Here is a 27,467-nt window from a genome sequence, read left to right as displayed (position 1 = left end):
GTGTTTTCAGTTTGAAAGACAGGGCAAGGAAGTATTGACGTTTTGTTTCCTTTTTTTCTCCCCATTTTTTAATCTGTTGTTGTTTGTGTTTATTTTTTCAATGTAGTTAAGGAAAATAGGAGGTGGAGGATTTGGAGAAATTTACGATGCACTGGACTTGCTTACTCGGGAAAATGTTGCATTGAAGGTCGAGTCAGCTCAGCAGCCAAAGCAAGTACTGAAAATGGAAGTAGCTGTGTTGAAGAAATTGCAAGGTAGGACTATACCCTGGATATGGAGGAGGTAGCATGTCATTTTATATTTAAAAAAAAATCACAATAATCTCTATTTAGTCATAGTTCAAGTTAATATTCCCCATATTTTCCAAATTTTTGATAAATGGTTGTTAAGAATGGAATAGAAGCTCATTCAGCTTTTGAAAGTTTTGCTACAATGAACTTTAACTTTGAAACAGTATGACATAAAAATAAAAGGAACAACAAAAAACGAAATTGCTTGCAAAACCTGTGCTCAGCTGTAGTTTATTCTGGATCTACATAATCTCCTTATGTTTTTTACTCTCTTCGTATTTGTTGGTAATACAAAGAAAGGAGACCATCTTAAAAAGAGAAAACAAAACTAAACAAAACAAAGCTATCTAGCATTGAATATTTGAGTGTCCTTAACATGCCAACAAGGATAAGAATATTTATATTTCTTCTTTCTTGGCAGCACTTACAAAGGCTACTTTAAGGTTGAAATGGGAAGCATAATAAGACAAAAATAAACCCCCCAATTTAAAAATCCTTTGTAGAAGAAATAATTATTAGTACGTAAAATCCTGAAATACTTTCAGGGTTCAGTTCCTTGACCATTCAGGATCATAGCTTTGAATAGTCACTTTTGATGCACCGTTTAATACTTCAATATCTGAAGCTACTAATACAGAGAAATATGCACTGGCATCTCTTCACTGTTGTATACATTATATATAAGATATACAAGTATAAGATTCAAGATAAAGTTTCAAAGGTGACTTTTTTCTTTAAACAATTTATGTTGAATCTGGAAGATTTGACTGATATATCAGTCCCTGTCAGTAGCCAGATTTTTTTCCAAGTTCGAATAAAACAAAATCTGCATGACATATGGTGCTGCCTAATCAGCTATAGAGGTTAGATTGCAACAGAAATTGACAGCCTCTATAGATTTAAGAGGGCAAGCATGTCACATGTGATAGTGTTAACAAACTGTTCCTATGTTCATGTCTTTTTAAAGACTTTCACAATAGCATCTAATATTAATTACATAGTTGAGCAAGGAGCTTCAGGGGGGTCCATATTATCTCTCTTTGAATTGTAGCTTTTCCAGTCCAGAGACACCAATCCTAAATTTAGAAACCATTGGCCACGGTTGCTGAAATAAATTATTTTAAGAATCGTGAGTTTTGAAGAAACAAATACCTTGTAACTCCTAGGTTTTTAAATGCCCAGAATTAATTTTTCTACTTTTTTTTTTGCTTTTTTTTTTCTGTATGTATGAGTCTCATTCTATTACTAAAAAAAAAAAAAAAAAAAAGAAAGAAAGAAAAAGAAAAGTCTCTAAGAGGGTATAGATGAAACAGGAGAAAAATAATATCTGAAATAAAATTGTGGAATTTGCTTACTTTACGATGCCAATGTATTTGTAAAAACGTAGCCCATATCCAACTGTGTACCTGAAGTCCTATTTACTTATTTATGGCATTCATGTTATGGCATTCATGTTGTTCAATTTGTATTTAAAATGTTGCATATAACATTCTACTTTGAATTCAAGTGTAGTGAAGTTTGAGTTCAAAGGTTGCAAAGGTTATTTTTCCTTAAAAACTTACCATCTTTTTACCTTTTGGCTTAGACAAGCATTTATCAATATTCCTACAAAGCTTTGCAGAAGCTATAATATTAGTATTGTTCTTCCTTTGGGAGTATAACTCTGAAGTTTTCCTGTGAAAAAGTCTCTAGTTCTGCTGAATCCTAGGAAATGCTGTCTAGATGAAAAGAATGGAATAATGAGGCAAATAATCCAAATAATGTAAAATTCAAATAAACAACTGTCACTTTTTGTTATTTATTTTCTCAATATAATTTTTTTCAGAGAAAGTAATAAATGGAAGTTTTCATATAACTTAAAACCTGATTTCTTTACAAGTTCTTTGGAAGGCACTCTTTTGACAACCTTCCTTATGAGAAAACAATCTAGAGTATTCCTTAATTCTTCTCTCTGATCATTCTCTTACACATTTTAAAAATACAAAATAAATAAATAAATAAATAAATATTTGGGGAGGGGGAGGAGAAGAAAAACCAACAAACCAAAAAAAAAAAAAGAAAAAAGCCTGTGCTTGTATTGCTTGTATGACAGTAATGCTAGCAGTGACTGTTAGTCACACTTGCTGTGCAAGTGTAACTGCTGTGGCTTTAGATAGGGAACATTGTGGATGATCAGGAAAGTGGCTTCAGTAACAAATGTGTCACCCATAAACTTCATGGGTGTATTGAGATCTATGGTTTACACAGATATTTTTATCCATGTTTGAAGGATTTGAATCAAATAGGATGTTGGATTATGGTAGAGAAAACTGGTTCACATAAAATCTTGGCTCCTAGAAGCCATTTCTATTAATTTATTTACCTTTGCACATTTTTAGAGCGTAAGAGCTAAGAATCTATTGCAGAAGAAAGAAAAATAGACGAAGTGGGGAGTAGAAAAAAACTTTGTCCTTGCTTCTTGAAGAATATTTTTTATTAAATGCTTTATTTATTGTACAGAGTTTTTTTTTTTCTTTTGATATACACATATATATTTTCTGGGGACTCACAGGTTCAGAGGAAGTGAACATGTAGACAATTTTTTTAGGTTATTTTTATAACTACCTTCTAATAGTGTATGTCCTCTGATACCAATTTTTATCTTGTTCTAACCTTTTTTTGGTGTGTATTTATGTAACTATGTATGTGTATGTATATAGTTCTTATTCTGTTCTCAAAGGGCTAACGTTCTCTTACTTTCAAGCTGTTCTAGTTTTCTTGTACATAAATCAGAGGAATAAATGTAATTGTCATAAAAATCCTTTTCTTGCAAACATCGGGCAGGTTTGATCTCTGAATATTATGTAATGAAAGATATGGTGTTTGCCTCACTGCTGGCATGAACTGACAGTATTGTTCAGAATTCTCTTGATGTGTGGAGCTGACTTATTTAAATATATATATTTATTATCATATATTACTTCTGGGGAATTTGTGAAGAAACAGGCTTTTAGGGAGGAAATAAGCAGGTGTAATGTGTCCCGGTAAAGCAAAACAGGCCTTTCAGTCTTTCCTAGAACTATGCACATTCTCATGGTTATGATCATAGTTTAGAGTCTTTCTGAATTAGAATCTTATTTCACATAAACTGTGAAACTGAAGTGAGCGTAACTTTTGGCAGAAGTGCAGGGATGTGCTATTTCTTATTATTTTTGCTTTGAGAAATTTTGAAAATTAAAAGTGTGGTCATTCATTGCAGGGGTGAAATGAGTCATAACTTTATAGGTATGCAGTGCAGTGAATAAAGAAAAACTTCAAAGAAGCTCTTTTAAGACCCTGATCTATGCTTAAATATGTGAGTAGCTGTATGACTTATCTGTTAATTATGAGGGAGGAGTATGTTAAGTGATATGGCCATTTATTATAGTTCAGTCATTGATCGCATCCTTGATTTATTTGTTCATTTATTTTTTCCTGCCAGTGATGCTGTCTCCTAATTTTTGTTATCAGAATACCATTTAACTCTTTAAACACTGCTTTTAAAAGAAATCTGCTGCAACAGATGGTTATTTTATTTAATCATGTTGTTTGGCCATCTGTTCACACAGTCAGATCAGAGAAGACAGATTTGTCAAATCTCACTCAGCGAGAGTGAGACTCCCTCAGTTGGTTTCTGTCTCACACAACCTTGACGACTTTTATCTCACTCATTTACAGCTCTGCAGCATAATTCAGTGATGGGTTGCTTCTGGTGTGGGCCATAGAGCTAGCTGTAGTGATACAGTGCAGTTCGAGGAATGATTTTTATCCATTCCTCATGCTCTCCCTAGGAACCTTTTCAAGGGCACAGCCATTCACTGCAGGCTACTACTGTCTTTTTCTCCCCCTGCTCTACAGTCACAGGCTCACAGTTGTGTTACACACTGAGAGAAAAGGACCTCAAGGTATTTACAAAGTTGTAATAGGTATGTGTAGCCATGCTGAAGTGGAAGAGAATTAGGTTATTTGAATAATGTGTACATTTTCTATTTTTGTCCTTTGCCATTTCATCAATTCTTTATGAAAGTTAGTTTCCAAAGATTTTACCATACAACTGGAGTTGTTGCTTCAGTTAAAATGGGCTTTCCTTGAACAAACCAAGTTTTGGATGCTTACTGAATTTCTTAGATGAAAATCTGACCACAAAAAAGTGGACTAATATGTGTTTCTCTGAGCGTGTTCCTTCAGCATACCCACAGTGACTGTAAAATGAGTCATAAATATTTGAGATGAAACTTCATTAACTGGAAGCTGCAGCAATGAATATACAAAATTTCATGTTGAGAATTTTGCTGCAAATCCTTCATAAAATAATATTGCTCATCTCACTTATATTGGTATTATTTATAGCTTAGCACTTACATATTTGCTGGAATTGTAGAGGTTTCTTTTAAAAGAATGTTTTAAAATTATTGCAATTAATCCTGTTTTTTTTTTTTTTTTTTTTTTTTTTTTAAGAAGACAACCTTTTTTAATTGTGTGTCAGGGAGTTTCCTAAGGAGACAATAAACAAGCAACCATTCTTCTGTCAAGTGAAGTGAGAATATTTAGAAGCTATATGACTAAGTTCTAGTGTTTTGATGGAGATTTTCTTGTTGCTTGCTAGGTATTTAAAGGAATAAAAACACAGAATGTCACTGTTGTTGCTGAAGTTGTTTCTGTTTATTCCCTCAGGAAAAGATCATGTCTGTAGATTCATTGGATGTGGAAGGAATGACAGATTTAACTATGTGGTCATGCAGTTGCAGGTCAGTGTATCAAACAGGGCTCAAAAGTTTGCTGGTGTGTTTTGTTTTATTAGCCAAACATATGAAAATACCAGTAAAAATTTAGAGAATGACAAATGAAAAAATCAAACAGAGATCATAAGCAAATAGTATGGAGCTAACCTAATTTGAACATCTCCTTATATCCTTATCCTTTCATATGCTTTCCGTAATACTCTCAGAAAGGAGAAAGTTTGTATCCTTAGAAAGGCCTGACTTTTGAAAGGAAGGTATTTACTGAGATAATAGACATTTATTTGAAGACTTCAATGGAAAATAATGTAAAACAGCATGTTAGTCTGTTCATTTTGTTTACCTTTTTGCATGAAAATAAAAACAAAAAAACAAAACGGGGGTAAGGGAGCAGGATAAAATCATAGAGTCATAGAATGTCTTGAGTTGGAAGGGACCCATATGGATGATTGAGTTGAACTCTTGGCTCAACATGGGACCACTGCAAAATCAGACTCTATGTCTGAGGGCATTGTTCAAATGCTTCTTGAACTCCAACAGGCTTGGTGCTGTGGCCACTGCCCTGGGGAGCCTGTTCCAGTGCCCAACCACCTCTCAGTAAAGAACCTTTTCCCAGCCTGACCCTCCCCTGTCCCAGCTCCATGCCGTTCCCTTGGGTCCTGTCACTGTCCCCAGAGAGCAGAGCTCAGCACCTGCCCCTCCGCTCCCCTCATGAGGGAGCTGCAGGCCGCCATGAGGCCTCCCCTCAGTGTCCTCTGCTCTGTGCTGAACAAACCAAGTGACTTCAGCTGCTCCTCATACATCTTGCCCTCTACACCCTTTGCCATCTTTGTAGCCCTCCTTTGGACACTCTCTAATGGTTTTATGTCCTTCTTATATTGTGGTGCATAAAACTGCACATAGTGCTTGAGGTGAGGCTGCACCAGCACAGAGTAGAGTGGGACAATGCCTTCCCTCAACCAACTAGCCATGCCATGCTTGCTGCACTCCTGGACACAGTTGGCCCTTTTGTCTGTCAGGGCATATTGGTGACTCATATTCAACTTGCCATTGACCATAAACCCCAGATGCCTTTCTGCAGGGCCTCTCATCCCCCAGACCGTGCATATAGTCAGGGTTGGTCCTTCACAGGTGTATAATCTGACACTTGCTCTTGTTAATACTGCTGATGATTGTCCAGATCTCTGTAGAATCACTATATAATGGATGATTAGAATCTAAAATTATGGTATTATTGCCCTTTATCATCTTGGTGAATACGAATGCTGGATAAAGAAGGGGCTCTAGTGAATATGCTGCTGAAGAAGGAAGTGAGCTCCATTTCGTATTGTTTGTCATCTGTTAGATAGACCAACAGTTCTGTGGTGTCATGGGAGCATATTTCCTGAATTGTATGTATATATTTCATCTGTTTGGTTAAGTCATCTCAGTATAATTAAATAAATTACATACTTTTCCATAAGGAAGTGAGTATAAAGAAGTCTTTGTGAGTATTTTCTCTCTTCAAATGTGCCACAGATATGACACTATCTAATGGAGAAATGCATTTGTTGTTAGTTTGGTCCAAGTTATTTAGGCATAGAAAGATACTAAAATGCATGTCTTCAAAAATAGATTCTAAATTTAAAGTTGGAGATCCTTAGGGACATCTGTTCATTAGTTGAGATGTGTTATCCCTGAATATGAAAACAAGTAATGAGTATTCCAACCATTAACAGCTGAAGAAAGGATAGGAAAACTATGCTATCTGTGGATGTTGGGATTAGTCTTGTTTGGTTTTGTTTCTTTCTTCTGAAAATGTCCTTTTAATTTGACCAGGGTCGGAATTTGGCAGACCTGCGTCGGAGCCAGTCTCGAGGAACATTCACGATTAGTACTACTCTGCGGCTTGGGAAGCAGATTCTGGAATCTATTGAAAGTATTCACTCTGTGGGATTCTTGCACAGGGACATAAAGCCGGTAAGTCTGCTTATTACAATGAAACAGGCAAGTAATATATGAACATTAGATGGCAGCAGAAACAAGGATGGGTTATATACCACATGATAAAATGAAAAAATGAGGAAGGATAGAAAACTGGATGTTTATTGATAAGGGCAGAATTTTCCTATTAAAGCATTGAAATGCAACCATAATAACCTTGGTCTTTGTCACATTTGTCTTCAGGACTTAGCACTTCTTGCAATTTCATTAAGTTGGAAGCTAACACTTCCAACTCTTGTCTGTAGCATCATGCAAGCACAAGCGTTTGCATGTTGATCACACATATTTCAATTCATAGGTTCAATTGGTTTTTATCCTCAACCTTTGACATGAAGCAACTGCTCTAAGTAAATCTGAGTATACACTTTGGTGTTTTTAGGGGGAAAAAACAAAGCAGTTTAATTTACTCTTGCAGCTTTGTGTTTCTACTGAAAGAGAGTTTATATGCTTGAAACTTTGCTTCAAAATTTTTATCTTGCAGACTATTAAAACAGTAGTGTTTTAGGATATAGTGTATTATGTTCTTTGCATATTTCTATTGAGGAACTGGGAACAGGCATTTTACCTTTCTGTGGTATTGCAGAGATGATTTTTCCAGTGTGGACCTTATCTACTGTAACCTTTGGAATCAGTCAAGCTGAAGCATAGACTGTATTAGAGGATATTTTATAAGTTGTTTTCAAACTTCTCTTAATATGTCCCCTATTAAAAATATCTGTGTTTATCTATATAAAAATAAGATGTTTTGAAAAAAGCTCCCTTGTCCAAAGCCATATTTTTATTTCAATTTTTAAGTTCTAAATGATAATCCCAAAACCCAGATAATGTTTCCCACTTAGTCTGTTGTCTTTCCTTAAGTAAGGAAATGCTTTGTAGCTAGTTAGCAGCTAAGAACCTGACAAAATGTGTATAGGAAAGTGGTATATCTGTCATTTATATCCAGCAAGGAAATTGTGGTCCACTGTGTAGCAATGTAATATGAAATAAAAGATTCCTGTAGAAGTGCATATTGCCTATTTTCTGAATTCTCTGAAGATTGTAAAGAATAATGATACATATAACTTTTTTCTAAACTGACTAGTTTAGAAAAACAGCCTTTTTCTTTTTGTCTTTCACAGAAGTGGTAGATTTAGTTTTGAGTATTTGCTATTACCCTGTGATATTTTCCAGCGTATTGTGAAAAGTGAAATAACTTTATTGTAAGACCATAACCTAACTACTTGCATAGATTTTTTTGTTGTTGTTGTTGTTTCTCTGAACCACATGTAAGTTTGTGACCTCTTTCAGATATTATTCTTTTCAGACTTACCTGATGCATTGTTTCCCTAGGCTCTGATTTTCCCAAAGATGAGTGAAATCTTGTCTGAGTTACAGAGAACTTTGAGTACCACTGATTCCCTTAGCAGAAAAACAAAAGTGTTTTTTTTGTGGAGTTAATTCTGTTAAGCTTCCAGCTTGCTCAAATGTGTAGTTTCAATTGCATTTCATGGAATTATTGTTTCCTTTCTCTTTTTTATATTTTGTGATCCATTTTGAGGAGATTTGGTTGGGGGGAGAAAATTGAACTGATTCAAACACGTTAAAAAATCATAGACTGGCAGTTTAAAAAAAAAAGAAAAATTACAGGGTTCGTGTGGAATGTTAATGCACAGATGCAAATAAGAAAACTTATTGTGTGTTTTCAGAATAAATTACCTTCATAAGTCTTCACTGACTTTCCATCTCATACTGCGTTCCTTAGGTACTGTTTTTCCTCCACTCATGTAGGAAAAGAAAGTTCGCACCCCTTATTCTGTGTTCTGAGTTTATGTTATTAGTGCATTTGTATAGATGATCGTGCTAACTCCTAGGTCAGTAGTTTTTGGAAACACCCAAATCTAAAAATGTGAGTAGGTGAGATGGCAGGAAAGTTCTTGCTAGAAACGAGTAGATTCTAAATCATAAAAGTAAGATGACAATCTATTTGGGCTATGTAGGCAGCATTTCAGATATGGTAAGTTCAGTGTCTGATTTTCTTGATGTTTTCTTCAAATTTATTGAGAGTTTAGTACAACTGAAAATACTAAAGGAAACATAGAGAAGCAGATCATGGGTTTTCTATGATTGTGTAACTGCATTAATATGTACATAGACTGAAGCATATATATAAAAATATATAATACATCTGTATCTGTATTTGTTTTTCTTCCTAGTCTAACTTCGCTATGGGACGTTTTCCTAGCACCTGTAGGAAGTGTTATATGCTGGATTTTGGCTTGGCACGACAATTTACCAACTCATGTGGGGATGTCAGACCAGTAAGATATTTTCACAATTGTCAATGTGATTAATTGAATGCAGTAACACAGGTTTTTGTTTTTTCTTTTTTTTTTTCTCCTTTTTTTTTTTTTTCTTTTTTTTTTTTCTGGAGAGGTATATGAGCCACATTGAACTCATGATTGATCTAAACTTGACAAGCATCATCCTCCCAGATCAAAAAAGCCAGCTGATTTATTGATTAGATTAAAAGATTGGTAGTTGGAAATGAATCTGTTTTCTGAGTTCTGGCTTGAGGCATAGGTCTACTGTATAATTTTTTATGGATACTAGGTCTTTTAATTTGGAAAATTGAGTGAGAAATAGGTTTTCATTAAATATTAGAGTACTCTATTAGAGCTGATTTTCACTTGGTATTATATATTACTGAAAAAAATCTGTGCAGGAGAAAAAATAAAACTGTAAACTTCATATAATCTTCTGGAAGAGAAAGCTTTAATAATTAAAACAGTGATAGGACGCTGTAATTATATAACAGGACATAGCTTAGTGTAGTTGCTGTGTGCCAATGTGATGCAGTCTGAAGAAAATAGTAGCGAACAACATATCAGTGAGGTCATTGCAATTCTAAGTACAGTAGAGCCTCCCTAATTCACTGGTGGGGAGTCCCTTTATTAATTTCAAGTCAGTACCATGCTACATGGTAATGTCTAAATAAATGTATTTTCTTTATTAAACAAATTTAATTTACATTTTTATGTTAATAATGAATAGTGTACTATTGAATGATTCATTGACTAATGAGCAGTTGATATTGCATAGCATATTTAGTAATATGACAGGATTTGAGAGGTTGAAGCCATCTGTACAGGTTTTTCAATTAGATTCTTCCTAAGAAGTCGGGAAAGTGGCAAATTTTTCTGTGCAAATTATGAGGTGTGTGAACTAGTAAGGTAAATTAGCGAGGTTCTGCTATACTCTATTCCTTCAGCCATAATGCTGGACAATGCAATGAAAGCAAAGAGCAGGGGAGACCAACAGAGTGGCTGCTGCTGTTGGAAAGGTGAGCTAAACATTTTAAGTAGTTTAAAATTCTTTTATTATTTATCAATGTTTTCATGTTCTGTATGTTTGGCTGCTTATAATGTTTTTCTAACAGACCTGTAATTTTGAAAAGAAAACAAATCCCAAGATTCTGTAATTTCAATATATATATATATATATATGCACCCATACCCACACATTCCTGATCATAGTATCTTCAGAAAACATAGGTGATAACAACAGAGAATTTAATATTTCTGCTATTTTTTCTTTTGTAACAACTCAGCTCTTGCCTTTTGTTTTTCATTGCAGTGCCCTACAATGTAATGAAAGTAATTCTTCAGTTTAATCTGTTTAGAATTTTCTGACAGTATAATCCATATTAATAGAGTGGCAGCGAGAAGAAAAAAAAGATGAATTGTATTTGTATTTAATAGTCAGATATTACTCTTCTATAGATAGTTAGCAAGGACAACAGTATGGTTGCTAATAAAATTTGTTAATATTTTCATGAAATGCCCTATGTGCTTCTCCTTTATACTATCCTTCTTCTTTATTAGATTTCTTTAGCAGATAGTACAAATAACCTGGAATATGTTAAAAATAGTACTCCATTGATTAAGGACTCGTTCCTTAGTTAAGGTTGATTATTAGATTTCTATGAAAAGCCTAACTTTTAATATAACAAACTTATGCAGAAAGAATCCAGTCCAATTAAAATTTTACAGATCATCCCTGAATCCTTGAACTTCCATGACAAGTATTCTAAAAGAAAACTTGTTCTGCTAAGAAGATAAGCTTTGGAAACTCTAGTATCAGGTTTTAGTCCGTTTTGTAGCTTTGTATGTCACCCAACATTAAGGAATTCCTTGTGGCCATAAGTCCTTTTGTTCAGATCAGAAACATTTGTTGCGCAGTAAGACAAAATAGACAAACACAGTTTAAATCAGGAAAGTTTGACAGTATTTCCATCCAGAAATCACTAGCCAGCACTGCACTGACTAACATGTAAACCCTTCAGTTGTTCTACATTTTTAGTGCTTGCTGTATTTTTCATTACATTGGGGTGTCATATGTAGGCTGTTTACAGAATTGAGGAATGAGCAGTTTTTTAGTCCATTTCACTGTTTTATTCTGCAAATCTGTGGGATTTGCAATAGCATGATTTTCATTTTTGGATTAGATTACCTAAAACGACCTTCATTTGGTTTCCAGCAGCAGATGACAGTATGACTGACTTTTTGAAGGGAAAAATATGACTTGAAGGAGATCTGTTGTGCTGTTTATCAACCAAGAATATTATGGAATCTAAGGATTTACTCCTTTAACTCTTAACATCTTCTTTATTCTCACTTTTTTTATCCATCCAACCCCCTTTTTCTAGAATAGTGCAGAACAGTCACAAAGCTTAAGCTTTTGAAGTCAGTAGACAGTGGTTTCCATATGCACTACTGCTACATAGTGTGCTGATTTCACATAACTGAAGGACAAATGCTTTACATAAGGTATCTGTTTCCCTTCTTAATTATCAGTTAGCTTTTCCAGAGACCTACCAAAGATATTTTGCTTGGGTCATTCATTCCATCTATCCTAAGGTTTCAGTGCAAAGGATGCCATGGCATTAAAATAAGAGGTGCTCCACCAGTTTCTAAAATTAGGAATAAATTGCTATAAACATGGAACGCCCACAGGCAGTGGCTAAAAAGAAAAGTCAAGTCTCTAGTATAGTCTGTTCTAAACTGTAAAAAAACCTATATAAACAAGTTGCACATACACCATTTTCCTCTGCAACTATGCAATTGTTTTCAGTGGCTTGAGTCCTGGCTCTTTGCCCATGTTATTTCTGTTTGCCTGGATTGTATTTTAATTACATATACTTTTGAGATATGTGTGTAGCTGGGATTTGGATGAAGAATATGGAAATTCAGGAAGTAATCTATGTGTCTATAGACTTCTGAAACAAAATTTTTCATGGTGGGAACAGTACTATGATGCAGGTATTTTGGGTAGATGCAGGATGAAATGCTAGAATGTAGGTTAATAAAGCAGGGGCTGATGGGAGGAGCCTTGTCTGGTTACTGAAAAGATCAGAAGAGAAAAAAATGTGTGTGTGTGTGCGGGGGGGGCAGAACAAGAACTGCTGGAGATGATGTAGCCTATCAAGGAAGGAGTGAAAAGGGGTGTAGGGGAATAAATTGCTAGAGAAAGAGAGGAAACCAAAAACTGAATTAGTAGTATACATAAGAATTGATTACTGCAGAGCAGGGTAATTACAATTTAATTGTGGGAAGACTCTCTTATCATCAGGCAAATACATTTAACAGGATGCAAATTTAGCATGTTTATGAAAAATCATAGTCTACTGTTTATTGCTTTTGAGGGTGTTCTCAGGGCTGGTATTTTTGGCCACCATTTTGTTTCCTGTTTTCTTAATGGTAGCTAAAATTTCAATTTTAATTTCAGTAATTTTTAATTTAATTTAATTAATTATTATATAATTAATCATTATATATTATATAACATATAATTATATCACACATTATATATCACATTATACATAATTATATATTATATACTTAATAATTATTTAATTATTAATTGATAATTTAATTTTTAATTTTAGTAATTTTAAGCACCTGTTTTTTCTTGTGACAATGAGTAAATGATTCTTTCTGAATATAAACTGAACTTCATACAGACTTCAGTTTACATGTCTCTATTTACACGGTGATAATGGAAAGTGAAGGTGTCAGCTGTGGTGCAGAAATAGAAAACCTTGAGAGAAAAAATCTGAAGGACAATCTGAATCTGAACTTGCCTTCTTAACATCTTTGAGCAACAGCAAGTGTTCTCTGAGGTACTATTAAAATTAATATGAAGAAAACAAAACAAGAACAAAAAGAAATAACTAATCTTTGCTCTTAGACAGATTAACCTTTCTCATATTGAGCACTTAAGAATGAATTTACGAGTTCATAATTCTTTTAAGATCTATAAATTCAACCATCATATGTTATCACAGATCTGATTTTTATGTTCTTTTATTTATGCAGACCATAGCTTACAAATAACTCAAAATAAACTGCATTCATTTAACAAAGAAGAGGGTGTAACAGGCATGCAAGCAGAGTTGAAAAATCTAGGGGAAAACAATTTGAAAAATATCCATGACAAAGAGGTGTTTAGGATAAAACCTTTTCATCTCAAGCGTCTGTGTTTTGTCTTCTCAGTATACATCTTACTGACTGGCAGCATACTACTTACATACAAGCAAAGTATACCTTCTATCTCTGTATTTAACTGAATTACAATAGCCTTGCATAACAACTCCCAAATCTTCATAAAGTAGAACATAAAACAAAACAAACACCCACAAAACTAGAGGATAACATATACAAGCAATGTATACCTTCTATCTTTGTGTTTAACTGAGTAACTCTTCCTTTGGCCTAAAAAGCCTATTTATTGAAAATATAAGACCTCCATGGGCAAAACAGGTGATCTGTAAGGTCCCTTTCAACCCAAACTATTCTATGATTATATGAAAAAAAGTGTTGAAAGTGGTCCACAGACAATATCAGCTAAAACTGGTAATGTTTTCTTTATTTGCCCCAGTGACATTGATGATTTAGAGTTTGTGTAAGTAACTACTCCTGGGTAATAGCTTGACTGCATGCATTTATAATAAATAAGAGACTATACACCTGAAGTTGTTCAAGAATAGTTATTGACCTTTGTATTAGAGTGAAAGTTCAGATTAAATTGAGAAACACACCTGCATGCACACACATACACACTATTGGATATAAAGAATAGGCAGTCAACTCATGTGAATTGTAAAATCTATCAGATTTCAGTTTTATTTAAAGAGCAAGAAAATACATGTACATATCTTCAGCAGTCCTTGCTACATAGATACATAGTCCTTAATCTACATAGATTAAAGCAAAACTCAAGAACAACTGGGACAAGTTTTAAGTACTAAATGGCAGTAGATTGTAAGGAAAATATATTAACTAATACAATAAAGTTCCAGGGAGCTTTTTCAGTTGATAGTACTCCATATTAAGCATATAATAAATGGCTAAAATATGTTAACTGGTCTAAAGGACCATTCTTCCCAAACCTGACTGAAACTGTTGAAAGCCAGATGCTTCAGGGTAATGGTCCGTGTTATTTTGTTAAATGTACTGTTCAGCCATTGTTTCATCCTATCAATAAGCATTTTGTTGCTGGCATTTACCTGATGCTATCTTTTCCCACTAATGTTGTCTTTCAGTCTCTAACAGTACATTCATTATACAGCCATGTATAATGTCAGTCGAAGATTGCATGTTTCATATTTATTTTTCCTCTTAAAATCTTCATATTTTCCTCAGTTCTACTGCCCATCTTTAACACGTGTTGTCACTTTAATTTACAATAAACTTTTGAGTTTTTCTCCACTTCATTTTAAGTTAAGGTTGTTAGAAAATCATATTACTTTCTCACTGGGACTTCCCTAAGTTTCATATGCGTGCCTTCTCCCTTCTGATAAAATTTTCAGTAATCTCTTGGTTATTTCCTTATCGTTTAGTGCAACTTCTTCTGTTTTAGCCTCCTCTTCTCCCTGCCATTCTGCTGTGAGCAGGGGTTACTGGAGTCATGTCTCACTAATAATTGCACTGATGTATGGTAAGGCTGTTGTTATCCAGGCTGCAAGTGACAAAGGTGACAATTAAGTGTTTCTGCAGTTGTAGGTGCTATGGCATTACACATGATATTACAAGGAGGAATTTGAACATTAAGATAATCCTATTTTATCCTTCCAATTTTACTCTTTTCCTAGCTTGTTCATGAAAAGCACAAGAACTTGAATAGCTTTGTGTGTATTGTTGAGCATGGAGGCAGCCTGTGGAATTGAGCATGAGCTACGTAGCCCTTCAGGCCTGATTCTCTGGGGTTTTCCAGTGCTGCCACAGAGCTGATTTGCTCAGGCTCAGCAAAGGGTCTGTTCATTACTGTTCATGTACCTGACTAATAATACCATTACCCACTCCTCCTTACTGTCATAGAAATATTCAACTTGTAGGAAGAATGATGGAAGAAACAAACTTTGTTAATAAGATCCTATCTGTATAATAGTCCTCCGAGGCTTTTATAAACGGATATACTTCAGAGTAGTCCCTTTATAAGTTTTCCATCTGAGTGAATAAGCCATTAGCTCAAAACATTTTATTTTTTTTTTTGAGCAGAGAGGTGATAAATTTCCTCCTCAGCATTTGCATGAGAGCTGTCTACGATGAGCGGGACTCATCAGCATTAATGGTCACAATGCAAAGATCTACTGCGCATGTTAAAATTTGGCTTGAAAATTTCCCAGAATTAAATGTTCATAACTGGGCAATCCTAAAACCAGAACTCTCATTAGGTAGTTCTCTATTGTTTGTATAACAAAGATGGAAATTAATATGAAGAAGGCATTGAAAACAGCAAAGCAATGTCAGGCATGAAAATGGTTGCACAGCTTACAGTGGTTTCTCCCTACTCAGTTCTTTAAACCTGTCTGCCAAATGCTTCTGTGGGTTCCTTTAATTCTTGACAGATTTCCCCTTATTCTCTCTCATGTCTGTGAATTAGATTTCATGAAATAGAGGAGTGGAGTGTATGAGGTATCAGCAAGTGCAAGGCAAAAACAGGAGGTGAAGGTGGGGGGAAAAAGGTGACTGAGAATGAATACGATTTTCCTGCCTCATTCCCTGTCTACTACAGAAGTGAAGATAGCAGCTGCTGAAACAAAGAACAATAAATATTTGGTAATAATCTCAGAGGTGTCATGTAAATGCCTCAATGAACTTTAAAAATAGAAGTAGTTTGATTGTACTCGTGTGATACTTTGAGTGGGCTAACTAACCTGGGAAGATCACTATGCTCTAACAGGACTGAAAGTTGTATGCGTCTCTGTAGCATCATGCTGAGTCAGCTGCTTCTTGAAACATTTTCTAGAAATAGTTCTAATCTATATCAAAGGATGAAGAAGACATAGCAAGGAAGTGGGATGTAATGCAGCAAAGCTAAATTACATCCAGTTTTCATTGTTGCATGTTTATAGAGGAGTTTGAAATCATGGAATGAATTAGTTGGCAGGTTGCAGGTATCTTAACCCATGTAGTTTGAAATCAGCCTTCTTACAGCCATCTCTATTCACTGCTCTTCAGCACTTCTTAGGAAGATTCAGAGCTGAGGCTCTAAAACATTAGAAATACGTAATAGCTTTGTACGGAACTCTGATCATCAGCAGACCTTTTTGCAAAGGAAGTCCTGGTGTGCTGTTTGAATAGCACAGTACAATTATTTCATCGTTCAATTCCTCGGTCTGTGTCTCCTGGATACCAAGGATGTGTGTTTTCAGTGTATTGGGAAACAATGGTAGCTCAAATTCAAAGGATAACTTGTTTATTGATATAGGCAATATGCAGATACTAAGTCAGTCGTGAATCTTGTACCTTCGCTTTATTTGCTTAGTGAATAATTATTTGACCTGTTTTTCGGGTAGCTGTTTTCTTTAAAGCTGTTACTGAAATATTTTCTAACTTCTTCAATTTTTATATATCTAACGAAAATCCTTCCAGAAAATGTGACGTTCTGAGACAGCAATTGCTTTATTTTATTAAATATCAGAATGTCGTAACCTTCTGGTTTGTTTTGCAGTTTCTTATCTGCAATCTTTGCAGTATTAGGATGCAGAATTAGAACTAGACATCTGCCTTCTCATTAAGGCCATGACTGGAGATGAGCAGCCATGAGAAAACAATGCTACAATTAATTATTTAAAAATAAACATTTACTTTGTATAGTCTTTCCTAGGATTTTAGATATACATTATACCTTTTGAGACAGGGCCAAAGCCCACTACTGTTATTAAACTCCAATAACATAAAAATAATTTTATTTGTAAAATGTATTTTTAATAAGATTTTTACCTTATAATTTAATGTAAATTAATTGTAATTTATGTGAAGAATATATTTAGGATGTTGGATGGGTAAACCGTTTTGGAAAAAACGTATAGCAGAAAAGCATAGAGCAAAGAAGAGGTGACAAAATAGAGGAAAATTTAAAATCTGTAGTGTATAAATCTTGATTTCTTGGAATATTGTTGTATCGATTGCGTGTCTCTACAGCAATTAGCAAAAATCTGTTCAGCACAAATAAAAATAAAAGAGCAATAGAGATTTACGTGATGTATTTCAGCTGCCAAATAGAATGCGGTAAGGTTCTGAAAATAGAGTTAACATTTTGTTACTGTAGAACGAATGAAATGTTAAAAGAACAAATAATTAAAAGTACACTTTTGGATTTTCTTCACTAAATCTGCATCAGTCAGGCTACATTATATAGATTTTTGGAAGTAGATGAGGTTTGCAAGATTTGCTTCTAAAGTTTGATCTAATCATTTAATAGCTGAGAACTACTTAAAAATTAACTACTTTAAAGAAAAGTTTTGTTTCAGTAAAATGGAGATCTAAGAGTCCAAGATGAATTATTACAGCTTTATATCTTCTTTATAGCTCAGTTCAGTTTATAATTCAGTTCTGTAGCAAAGGAATTATTACATAAAACCAGAGCCACTGAAAGCAAAGCATTCTATTATTCTATGAAAGATGTGAACATATAGCTTCTTTTTTAATATCCTATACATACTCCTTAATTTTTTTACTCCTCGTGTCATCTAAGCCAATAAAGACCTAGAGTCTAATTCATATATATATTTTTTTTCTTTTATCTCAGGAGAAATGGATAAAGATTTAGATTTGTATGTCAAAATGTCCTACATGGAAATATTTTCTAATAGTCATTTGCTGGAGAGACTAAGCCAAGAGGCTTTTTTTTTTTTTTTTTTTTTTTTTTTCCCCTATAAGGAGGAATCTGCATGAGTTGGAAGAATCATGACCTTAGTCATTTGAGGCTTCATGTCTGAATTAGTGATAACTTGACAGGGAAGACAAGGGTTTAGTTTGGAGAGTTTTGTGCAGACATTGCTTTTTGTATAGAAGACATTAAAGCAACTATTAGATTGTTAAGTTTCAAAAGTTTTTGAAGTAATGCATCAGATAAAGCTGTGTTGTACCAACCAGCGTAACACTATTTATTATGTCTGTCTGCCATAACCTCCTTCAAGGACATATAGAAAGATTATTTAAGGCACAATCTTATAATATAAACATATTGCATATATATATATGCATTTCTAGCATCCACTGAACATGATCCTTGCGAGTTTGATTGTATTACTGACAAAGAAGAAATGAAGGAAATCAGCTTTAGCCAGCCAGCTGGTGTTGAGTGTGATAGTACAATGTGAAAAAGACAGTTAATGTAAAAAAAAAAAAAGTGGAAAAAAAAAGAGTACTATGAATCAAATTAAAGGGTGACACAAATAGATTGAATATATGAATTTCATGCAGTGTGATATTATTTTGTAACATCTCTATGGAATATTCTTGCAGTAATTAAATAAAATGAGAGCTTTAAGAAAACCAGGTATAGGTATTGCCATGAGAGGAAGACTCTTTGTGATTTGGTGTTTGGATTTTTTTGGGGGTGAAAAATAAATAGAGCACACAATCTATTAATATCCTGCCCAAAGGAAAAGTTTGATGAATAGTTGAGATATGAAAAAGATTTAATTCTCATAATACAATGCTCTGTAATTTTTGGTATATATTGTTTTTTTTTTTTTTTCTTTCTTTCTTTCCTGTAATGTGCGGAACACTGATAACATATCCAAGCAATCGAAACAATTTAAATTAGAAATTCAGGTGTGTTGTATATCGTATATCTGTTCTTTATTCTGACGTAGCAGTTCCTTTATTTCTATAGAATGGATAGGTGCTCAGGGCAGTGTGCTACAATATTCCCAATAAGATTTTATTTGGTATTATATTTGTAAAAAAAAAAACAAAAACAAACAAGTTATTCCATAAATGGTGACATTTACTACCTTCCTATGGTTTTGTATTGTACTTCCCATATGTCTTCCAAATTTTAGTATTTTCATCTCCATACTACATCCAACCTTTCTGACCAGGATCACAATAGTTCATCCTTGCAGTTTCAGGGCTAGGCACATGCTAATGTTCCCCCTAAAATGTGTGCTGATTCACCAGCTGAGTGTTGTCTGTTGAGGGAGGTGGATGTGAGCCATTTCTGTTGACTTTAACTGTCTGTATCACAATACTAATTTAAGTTCTGTCTCTAATTACCAATTTTCATTAAACTTGAAGGAACTGAAAGTTTTTGAGAGCTGTCATATTTGCTTGAAATTAAACGCTATTATAGTGGAAAGACAGATGGTTTCTAAAATTTGGTCAGTAAAATTTGTTTCACGGTGAAAGGAAAAGCAAACCAAAATGAAAAAATAATTTCTAGTTTCTAATGCTTTCTGAGCTATGGATTAACTTCTTTGCTGAGTTAAGAAAAAATATTTTGAATAGTTTAAAAAGAAAACAAGGAATGTCTTTTTTTTTTTTTTACTATAAATATCAGTTTCTCATCCTTAGTTTAGCAGTCTTGAAATAAGTCTACTACTGGATTCATGAAACTTTATAATGTGTGGTATTATCATTGTAAATACTAAATATAATAAGTACAAAGCAATGGAAAATTAATTTCTGAGTTCTCCAGTCTGCTAAGAACATGGGACTTCTGATAATGCAGAAAGACCATAACATTTTTGCTTGTGGAAATTAAGTAAAACAATATTTCTGCTGTCTGGAGAAATTCTCTGCCAATGCATTAGCTAGCTAAAGTAACTAGTCTTTCTCTTAGAATAATCTCTGCTCCAGCTCCTGTTATAAGAGGAAGAAGAGAGATCAGACAAGGCAAAGCAAACACGCACATGGCAGATATGTTCTGTGGAATTTTTCACTGGAGTAAATTCAGGTTTGTGACACATACTGTAGGTTGTTAACACCTCCAGCCCACCAAACTTCTTGTCTGATCGTGAATCAGCTTCAAAAGCATTGCTGTTTTCAGCCAGTGCATCACATTGCCTAAGCAAACACTCCAGATTGAAAACTGAGCAGCTCAGAAACTGGTTTGTGCATCAAATATCTCTCTCTTGGAGGCAGTGATGCTCTTTATAGCACAATCAGTTGGTGCTAAATTTTGATTTGTCACCACATGTCTGTTAGAATCCACAATAACATAATTTAATTGTACTTTTAGATGTTAGCTCAGCTTGTTACCCAGCTTCTGCTGGAACTGGGTAGCGCAGGATCAGACAGCTACAACCAGTTTTTGGAAATCACAGCTTCTGTTTATGTAGAACTGAGTCCAAGTAGTGTATTCTACTGACAGTAGGAGATGGTTTGATAATGACTTCTCAATGCAATTATTCTGGTACTAGTGACCTACGTGCTTTTTATAAAGAGCTGAAAATGTGGCTTTGAAGAGCTGTATATACAGTGATAACTAATTGTGATGTACAATATATTGTAAAGGCAAATTTCAACCAACTGATCTTTCCTTACTGAGGTGATCCCTGAATGTTTCATTTACTTTAAATGTGTGCTAACGCATGCTAGACATTGAATGAATTTGCAAATCCTATAGCCACAAAAAGGAGGGTTGGGAATGCAAATTGTTGAAGCCATTTGGTGTAAAGAAAGGTAAATCCTGGAATTATATTCCCATTGGGTGGAAAAAAAAAAAAAAGATTAGGAGATTGACTTTTTTAAGGGAGAAGAAAGGAGGATTCAAAGGGAAGCAAAGCGGCTGCTTCTCTACCCCTATTAGCTTTAGAATTCGGCTTTAGAGGCAGTGTTGAAAAGGTGATACTCACTGCTTGAGCTGGTTTCTCAATCTAAAAATCTAAAGATGCTTAACTAGTAACAGTTGTTGCCTGGCTGGTGGGAAGAACCTTGGTGTTTGACAGATATAATATATGAAAGTCATTATAGTTTTATTTTTTCATGTTTATTATCTAGTTTCTATGATTGTAGTTAAAAGCTAACTTTTTGCTCTATGTAATCTTTTCAACATTACCCAGAGCAAAAGGCCCAGAGCATTTCTCTAGAGTTACTGAACTGAGTTAAAGAAGTATGATTTTCTTCTTCCACAGACCCTCCATAGACCCAGCAGTTGTGGACAGGTTTGTAAGGTTAGTGTCTCCCATCAATCTGCAAACCACTGTGCTTAGAGGCAATAACTCACTTTTCTAGGGATTCATAATTTCCTGCATGTAGTTTATGATACTTCCGTATGTTTCCAGGGTGTGGCAACCTTCAAAGAAAACTGATGTTACATTAAAAAATACCTTTACATGTAGCAAAATTATTCTTAGTCAGTGGACCTGCATCATAGGCATGTATTTTCAAAATAGTTTAAGTCGCATTTGAAGAATTTAGTGATAGTAATCAAATCTCAGAGAGCTCTGACTTCCAGATCACTGCCTGAGCAGTTCACCAGAAACCCTTTTTTATATGAACTGATCCAAACAGATATGCTTTTATAGAAGATTTGCAAAGTATAGAAGATTTGCAAAGTATAGAAGATTTGCAAAGTATCTCACTGTTGCTTTTTGTGTCAGATATTTTGTGAGATATTTTGTGTCAAATACATTACCAGTATGAAATAAATGTATCCTTCTTAGAAATTATATTCCTTATTCTAATAAAGATCTAACTCATGTGATCCATATACCCATTACCACTAGTTTAGTTCCTGGGATTTGGGGTGAAATTTTGTAGGGATTCTTTATTTTTTTTCTACAGAAAGTGTGACTGCAGAATCTAAAGACTCTTCCCTATTTTCCCAGTTGTCCATATGCCAATTTGAGATTTGCTTGATTCAAAAGCTTTCTTACTCTATTTGAAGGAAAAAAAACCACAAACACATAATAACAATAGTTGCCATAAATAAATAGAAATGAATGGAAGCTAAATAAAGCTGTTAAATTATGGGAGAACTGAAGAATAAAATTTGTTACTGGGTGTACTGAATCTTCTGAGAACTGTTAATGGATCCCTGCCATTGAGGCAGCACCTGGATGTGATGGTTGGTCCTCGTATCTATCACTGATAAGAAAACAAAACAAAACTACATTTCAAGTAAAAAAAAAAAAAAAAAAAAAAAGACAAGAAGGAGTTAATTGTTTCATTTTTCCTAGAAGGGAACATAATGTGATCCATTTTAATCAAGGGAATTCATGGATGTATTGAAATGTAGATTTCACTGTATCTTTACTACAAATGCCTTCTGTATCTGTATGTTCTAAAAATGCCCTAGATTTTGTTGGTTGTCTAAATAGGTCACCTTTAATGACCAATAAAATTGGACTTACTAAGCTTTTTTTTTTTCCTCCCTCAAAAAGTAAATGTACTTTGCTCTAAGAAAGCTCATTTGCTGTGGTGGCAGGTTTCTTAGATAAGGGATCTAGAAGATGAGATTATAAACAATGCTTCTGCAAGACTAACTTGTTTTCAGTTGGTGGCACATGAGCTCAGATACGAAAAAAAGAGACATCTAAAAAAAATTAACATGATCAGTAATAGCAGAGAGACAGTTTATTTGAAAAACTCAGTGAATCATTCAGGGAGTTTCTATTACCGCCTGTAATGTTTTTCTGTGTGAAATGTAAGGTGCATGAAGAGCTCTGCAACAGTTTCAGAGGTTTTGCAAATGCTCAGCAGTCTATAAACTCTATGCTGAATTGGGCAAACATGACTTGGGCTACTAGAACCATCATTTACGTTAGTCACACAATATAATTAATTTATTGTTGTTGCATGCCCTTGTAATATCACTATTCTGTAGTAGTCAGCTGCATTACTAAAAGGTTATTTCATTGTTTCTTAAAATGTAGCACAGTTACATATACTCTTAGATCAGATTTATACTACTACACTCTAAGGCAGTATCTCTTCAGATTGAAAAAGGATTTAGATATCCTCAAAGAAGTAAAGAATCCAGAATTCATTTCATGATAAACTGATATGTAGAAAGACCATTTATGCATTTTTTTTCCTGCCAGGTGATTCTGAGATAATTGAAAACATTGGAACTCTCTCTTCCTAGGGCATATAATTTTATGGGTGTATCTAAGAATGGCAGTGACTTTAACATTCAAAAGCAATTGAGTTGATACACAATGAAATCCTTCCTATAGACTTATCTGCAAGATAGCGATGGAATAGGTCAGAGTATCAGTTTCTGTAAACTGAATGGAGTCATTTAGATTCCACATGCCAGTCCTTATTCTTTTTTATTTCCTTATCAGGCAACTGTTTTTTTTCTTGTGATTGTCAAGTAGAAATTGTCGCTATAAGAATATAGGCTTTAGTTCCATCCTACTATTCATCTTTTTCGTTATGCTTAGAAGAATAGAAATACTTAGCTTGGTAATAGTGAATATAGTCCTTTCTTTTTACATTCACATCAGAGGTTGAAGACAGTATGTGTATGGTTTCATCTTCTGAAATTTTATCCTCTTGGGATTTACTGCATTTGTATTTATAAGTGTTTTAAAGTTATACTCTTGGTGCCCTTCTAAAGAAATGCTGTTCCTCAAGCTCTTTGGAAATGTACCCCTGTGTTCTGATGGGCTTGGCAGTGATGCTGTATTATTCACATTTGGATGACTTCTGATCTTCAGAACTATTGGGAAGGAGTTTTTTGTTTTTTTTTTTTTCCAAAAATGACTTTATTTTATCCTGAAATTTGGCAGTACCACAAAACATTTTGAGCTATTCTGTTTATTATTACACTGTGCCATGAAGTTTCTGCAACTGCAGTGTTATGCTTTGTTTCTGGGTAATGTTCGGGGTGGAATGTGATGTACTCACAGGATTTAAGATAGCAACTCAATTGTCTGTCTTGCCTGGACACAAAATGTGTTCCAAGCAGCATTTAAACTTAATAAGAATGCGTGAAATCTGTGATAAATCTATATACAGAGCATTGTCTGAGAACCTGTTCATCTTAAAAATATACTAGAAAATGCTCTCCTCCTTACTGACACTGATTCAGCTCTCGATGTACTTTTATTTTTTTTGTAAAAGACATTGATAATACGGGCTGTTGAATCCTTTTAAAACACCTTGCTGCATAATCTTGTTGGATTTAATTGATAGGGTTACTGACAGTAATGGCAGCTGCTGGCATACTTAAATGACAGCTGTCAGTGTTGCTTGTCTTGGTGGAAAAGACATTATACCTATACTGTGGGGAAAGACTGAAGGCTTTTTTTTTTTTTTAATAGGGTAATTGTTTTATATTGTGATTATCTTCATGTGCGTATCAAACCAGATTTTTCAATGTATTGTGCATTTCAATGTATTTCAATGTAACGTGCATTTTTTTTAATATCTGAAGAATTATTATGGGTCTGGGTTGGACAGACAGATCACTGATACCCTCTTTAAGTATAAGTCAGAGGCGAGGAACAATTTAAGTTTCTTGCGTTCAGTGTTAGAGGAGACAAAAAGAATTATTCATTGGGAAGAGACAAAAAGAATTATTCATTGGGAAGAAAAGAGTACAAAAGAAAGCAAATAACAGTTCTGGCAGGTCTCTCTGGTATATATGGAATGACTGGTCACAGAGGGCAGAAAGGATTGGTTATCTGTCTTAGGCAAAGTAATAACACTTCTTTTTGATTTTTTTTTTAAATATGTATTATTATTATTGGTCATATAGTTCTTTTTGTAACATTTTACTTGAAGGAGAGAAGGCTGGAAAAATATATTCTGTGCTTATAAAACAGCAATTGACTTACATGTATACAATACTTAGCATGTTAGGGAAGAAAAGCTGGTATTTGGAAACTAGAAAAGAAAGAAATATTTTTAACTGATGCCAGTAGTGCAACCCTTGTCATTTATTTTCTAGCCTCAGCTTTCCATGCTGTGGCTGAGAGACGTACCTGTGGCTTTACTTGCTCTTGGAATTTCTCAAGAAGTGTTTGGTTTGCCGATTCAGAAAATAATTTGTGAAAATTTTGCCAGCACATTTTGATTAATATCTGGTTGTCTGCTTGTGCCATTTCATATTGGTGCATTTGAGCAAACTGGAAATAATTATTATGTTTAAGATCCTGTCAGAACTTTAAACCTTAGACTTCTACTAGTTAAAACCAAGAAACATTTCATTATTGGAGAAAAAAGAAGAATAGTTCTGGCATACAGGGTTAGTTTTGTTTGTTTATTTTTTGAAGGATGAGGTAAACAGGACCTGATGCTTCTGGAGAATGAAAACTGACATAAATAGATGGTTTAAGAAACTACAACATATGTTGCTTTCTGATGCCTACGTAGATTTCCATTGATAACTTGTAGAAATAAAATAAATTGAAATAAAACAAAGTCTTAAAATAATATTTGTTGTGGCTCCATAGCCACTCTGTAGATGCCTAGTAAAATAATCAGAGGATTTATTTCTAACAAAATCTTTTTATTTTTTTTTATTCTTTGACAGCCACGAGCTGTCGCTGGTTTTCGAGGAACAGTACGATATGCATCCATCAATGCTCATAGAAACAGAGTGAGTATCTGAATCTGTATCATGTCTGAAATTTGTATCATGTAGCTGAAAGCAAAAAATGTATTTGCTATTGATTTTGGGTTTTGTATTCTTGAATGTCTTTCGTAGAAATTTATACATCTAAATTTTGGGACAGGATAATAAAATTTACAGTAGTTGAGAGTAAAAATGTTCTTCTTGTAGAAATGAGTGATTTTAAGGATTACCTTTGTTCAACAGCCTTGCAAGTTAATAAATCACAAGGTGTAATTACTGAGTTTTGTAAAATACATCATCTTTACTACGTTTCCTTAATATCAAACAGCTCTTCTGGTATAGATATTAGCAAGGCTATTTTAACACACTTCAACTTTTGCTTTTTTCTCTGTGTCTTTTATGGAAATTCATTTGTCTTTCATACTTGAAATAGGTGCCCAAATTTAATTATAAGAATTTGTTTTACAGTCGTGATTATATTAATTTTCATGTATAGCAATGTAAGTATCCACAGCAGTGCAGTATCTATCTTCACTTTTGTGTTATAGGTATTTGTAAGCTGCATTAAAATAATATTTCTTTTTCACAGGAAATGGGCCGGCATGATGACCTCTGGTCCCTGTTTTACATGTTGGTGGAGTTTGTGGTTGGGCAACTGCCTTGGAGAAAAATAAAAGATAAGGTAAACGTGGAAGTAAAACTGAAGAGCATGATGAGTATTTACTTCTGTACTGCAAGCAAATGCTATAATAGATTCCACTAAGAATCACTGGTTCATTAATTTTAACATTACGTTTTCTGGTGTTTTCTAGTATTACTTCTCATTCCTAATGTCAAGGTATAAAATGCAATCAAGTTTTATGAACTGTTTTAGTGGGAAAGTATAGTGTTCTTCTGGTTTTAAAATGTTTTAAAAAGCAAAAGTAAGTGTATACATACCACTTACTTTGTAGGTCTGTTTTCACTTGAGTGTTTTTTGAGTTCAGCTGTGGGACACTGAACATTTCTTATCTATTTTGATTATTTGTGAAATAGACATTTCTTATTTGCTGGTGAACAAAAGTTAATCAGTCACCGTGCAGTAGTGCTTTTAGGCACGTATCATAGGTGAAGTATACAAAGAAAACAGTATCTGATTAGCCTATTATTATTATTATTATTTTCAGCTTCTTTTGAAATTATACTAAAACAAGGTTACTTGTAGTTTATGCATTAATAGATGACAATGTGGTGTATAAGTTGCTTCTCTTTTTGTTGGTTTTGATGTACTCATCTTACACAAAGCAAGATTTACTAATCTTCCACAGCGTACTGTGATGACCAAATATACACCAAAAAGTTACTGGACTTCGGATATTTTAATCTTTAAAACATGCTCTTTAGAAGGGTTGGAGTGTCTAATGATAGTCTTCGGTGTCAGACAGCATTCAAACGCAGAAGGAAAGTAAATGGCTTTTCATATTCAATTTGAAGTTCATATGTTATTTTTTGCATATGTACTGACAGTGATGATAGAATCTCTCATCTTGCTATGTGTTGAAGAACTGCCTTCCTCAGTACTGTTCAGTGCAATATATGTACCCATCTTCCTGGTCAGTATTGCGTTGAATGGCTCTGGGATGCAATGTGAGTATGTTGT

At 34.1% G+C, this 27,467-nt stretch overlaps 1 protein-coding gene across 4 annotated transcripts in view; it reads left to right on the top strand.

Annotated features, from left to right (window-relative positions):
• Nucleotides 1-27,467, top strand: part of TTBK2 (tau tubulin kinase 2) — an 85,182-nt gene that overhangs the window by 24,004 nt on the left and 33,711 nt on the right. For 2 of the 4 annotated variants that reach the window (XM_082760484.1, XM_082760482.1), the window contains exons 3-9: nucleotides 107-254; nucleotides 4,983-5,056; nucleotides 6,866-7,006; nucleotides 9,223-9,327; nucleotides 21,435-21,473; nucleotides 25,787-25,852; nucleotides 26,418-26,510. In XM_082760484.1, the coding sequence (XP_082616610.1) occupies nucleotides 107-254; nucleotides 4,983-5,056; nucleotides 6,866-7,006; nucleotides 9,223-9,327; nucleotides 21,435-21,473; nucleotides 25,787-25,852; nucleotides 26,418-26,510 (666 nt within the window). Of the gene's footprint in view, nucleotides 1-106; nucleotides 255-4,982; nucleotides 5,057-6,865; nucleotides 7,007-9,222; nucleotides 9,328-13,091; nucleotides 13,188-21,434; nucleotides 21,474-25,786; nucleotides 25,853-26,417; nucleotides 26,511-27,467 lie in introns of those variants that run through there. The other 2 variants (XM_082760483.1, XM_082760485.1) reach the window with 2 other exon arrangements.

The sequence above is a fragment of the Aythya marila genome (genome assembly GCF_965140915.1).
Source record: "Aythya marila genome assembly, chromosome: 5".
NCBI lineage: Eukaryota > Metazoa > Chordata > Aves > Anseriformes > Anatidae > Aythya > Aythya marila.
Note: the sequence above shows the minus strand (reverse complement) of the source record. Positions and strands in the feature narration are given on the sequence as shown.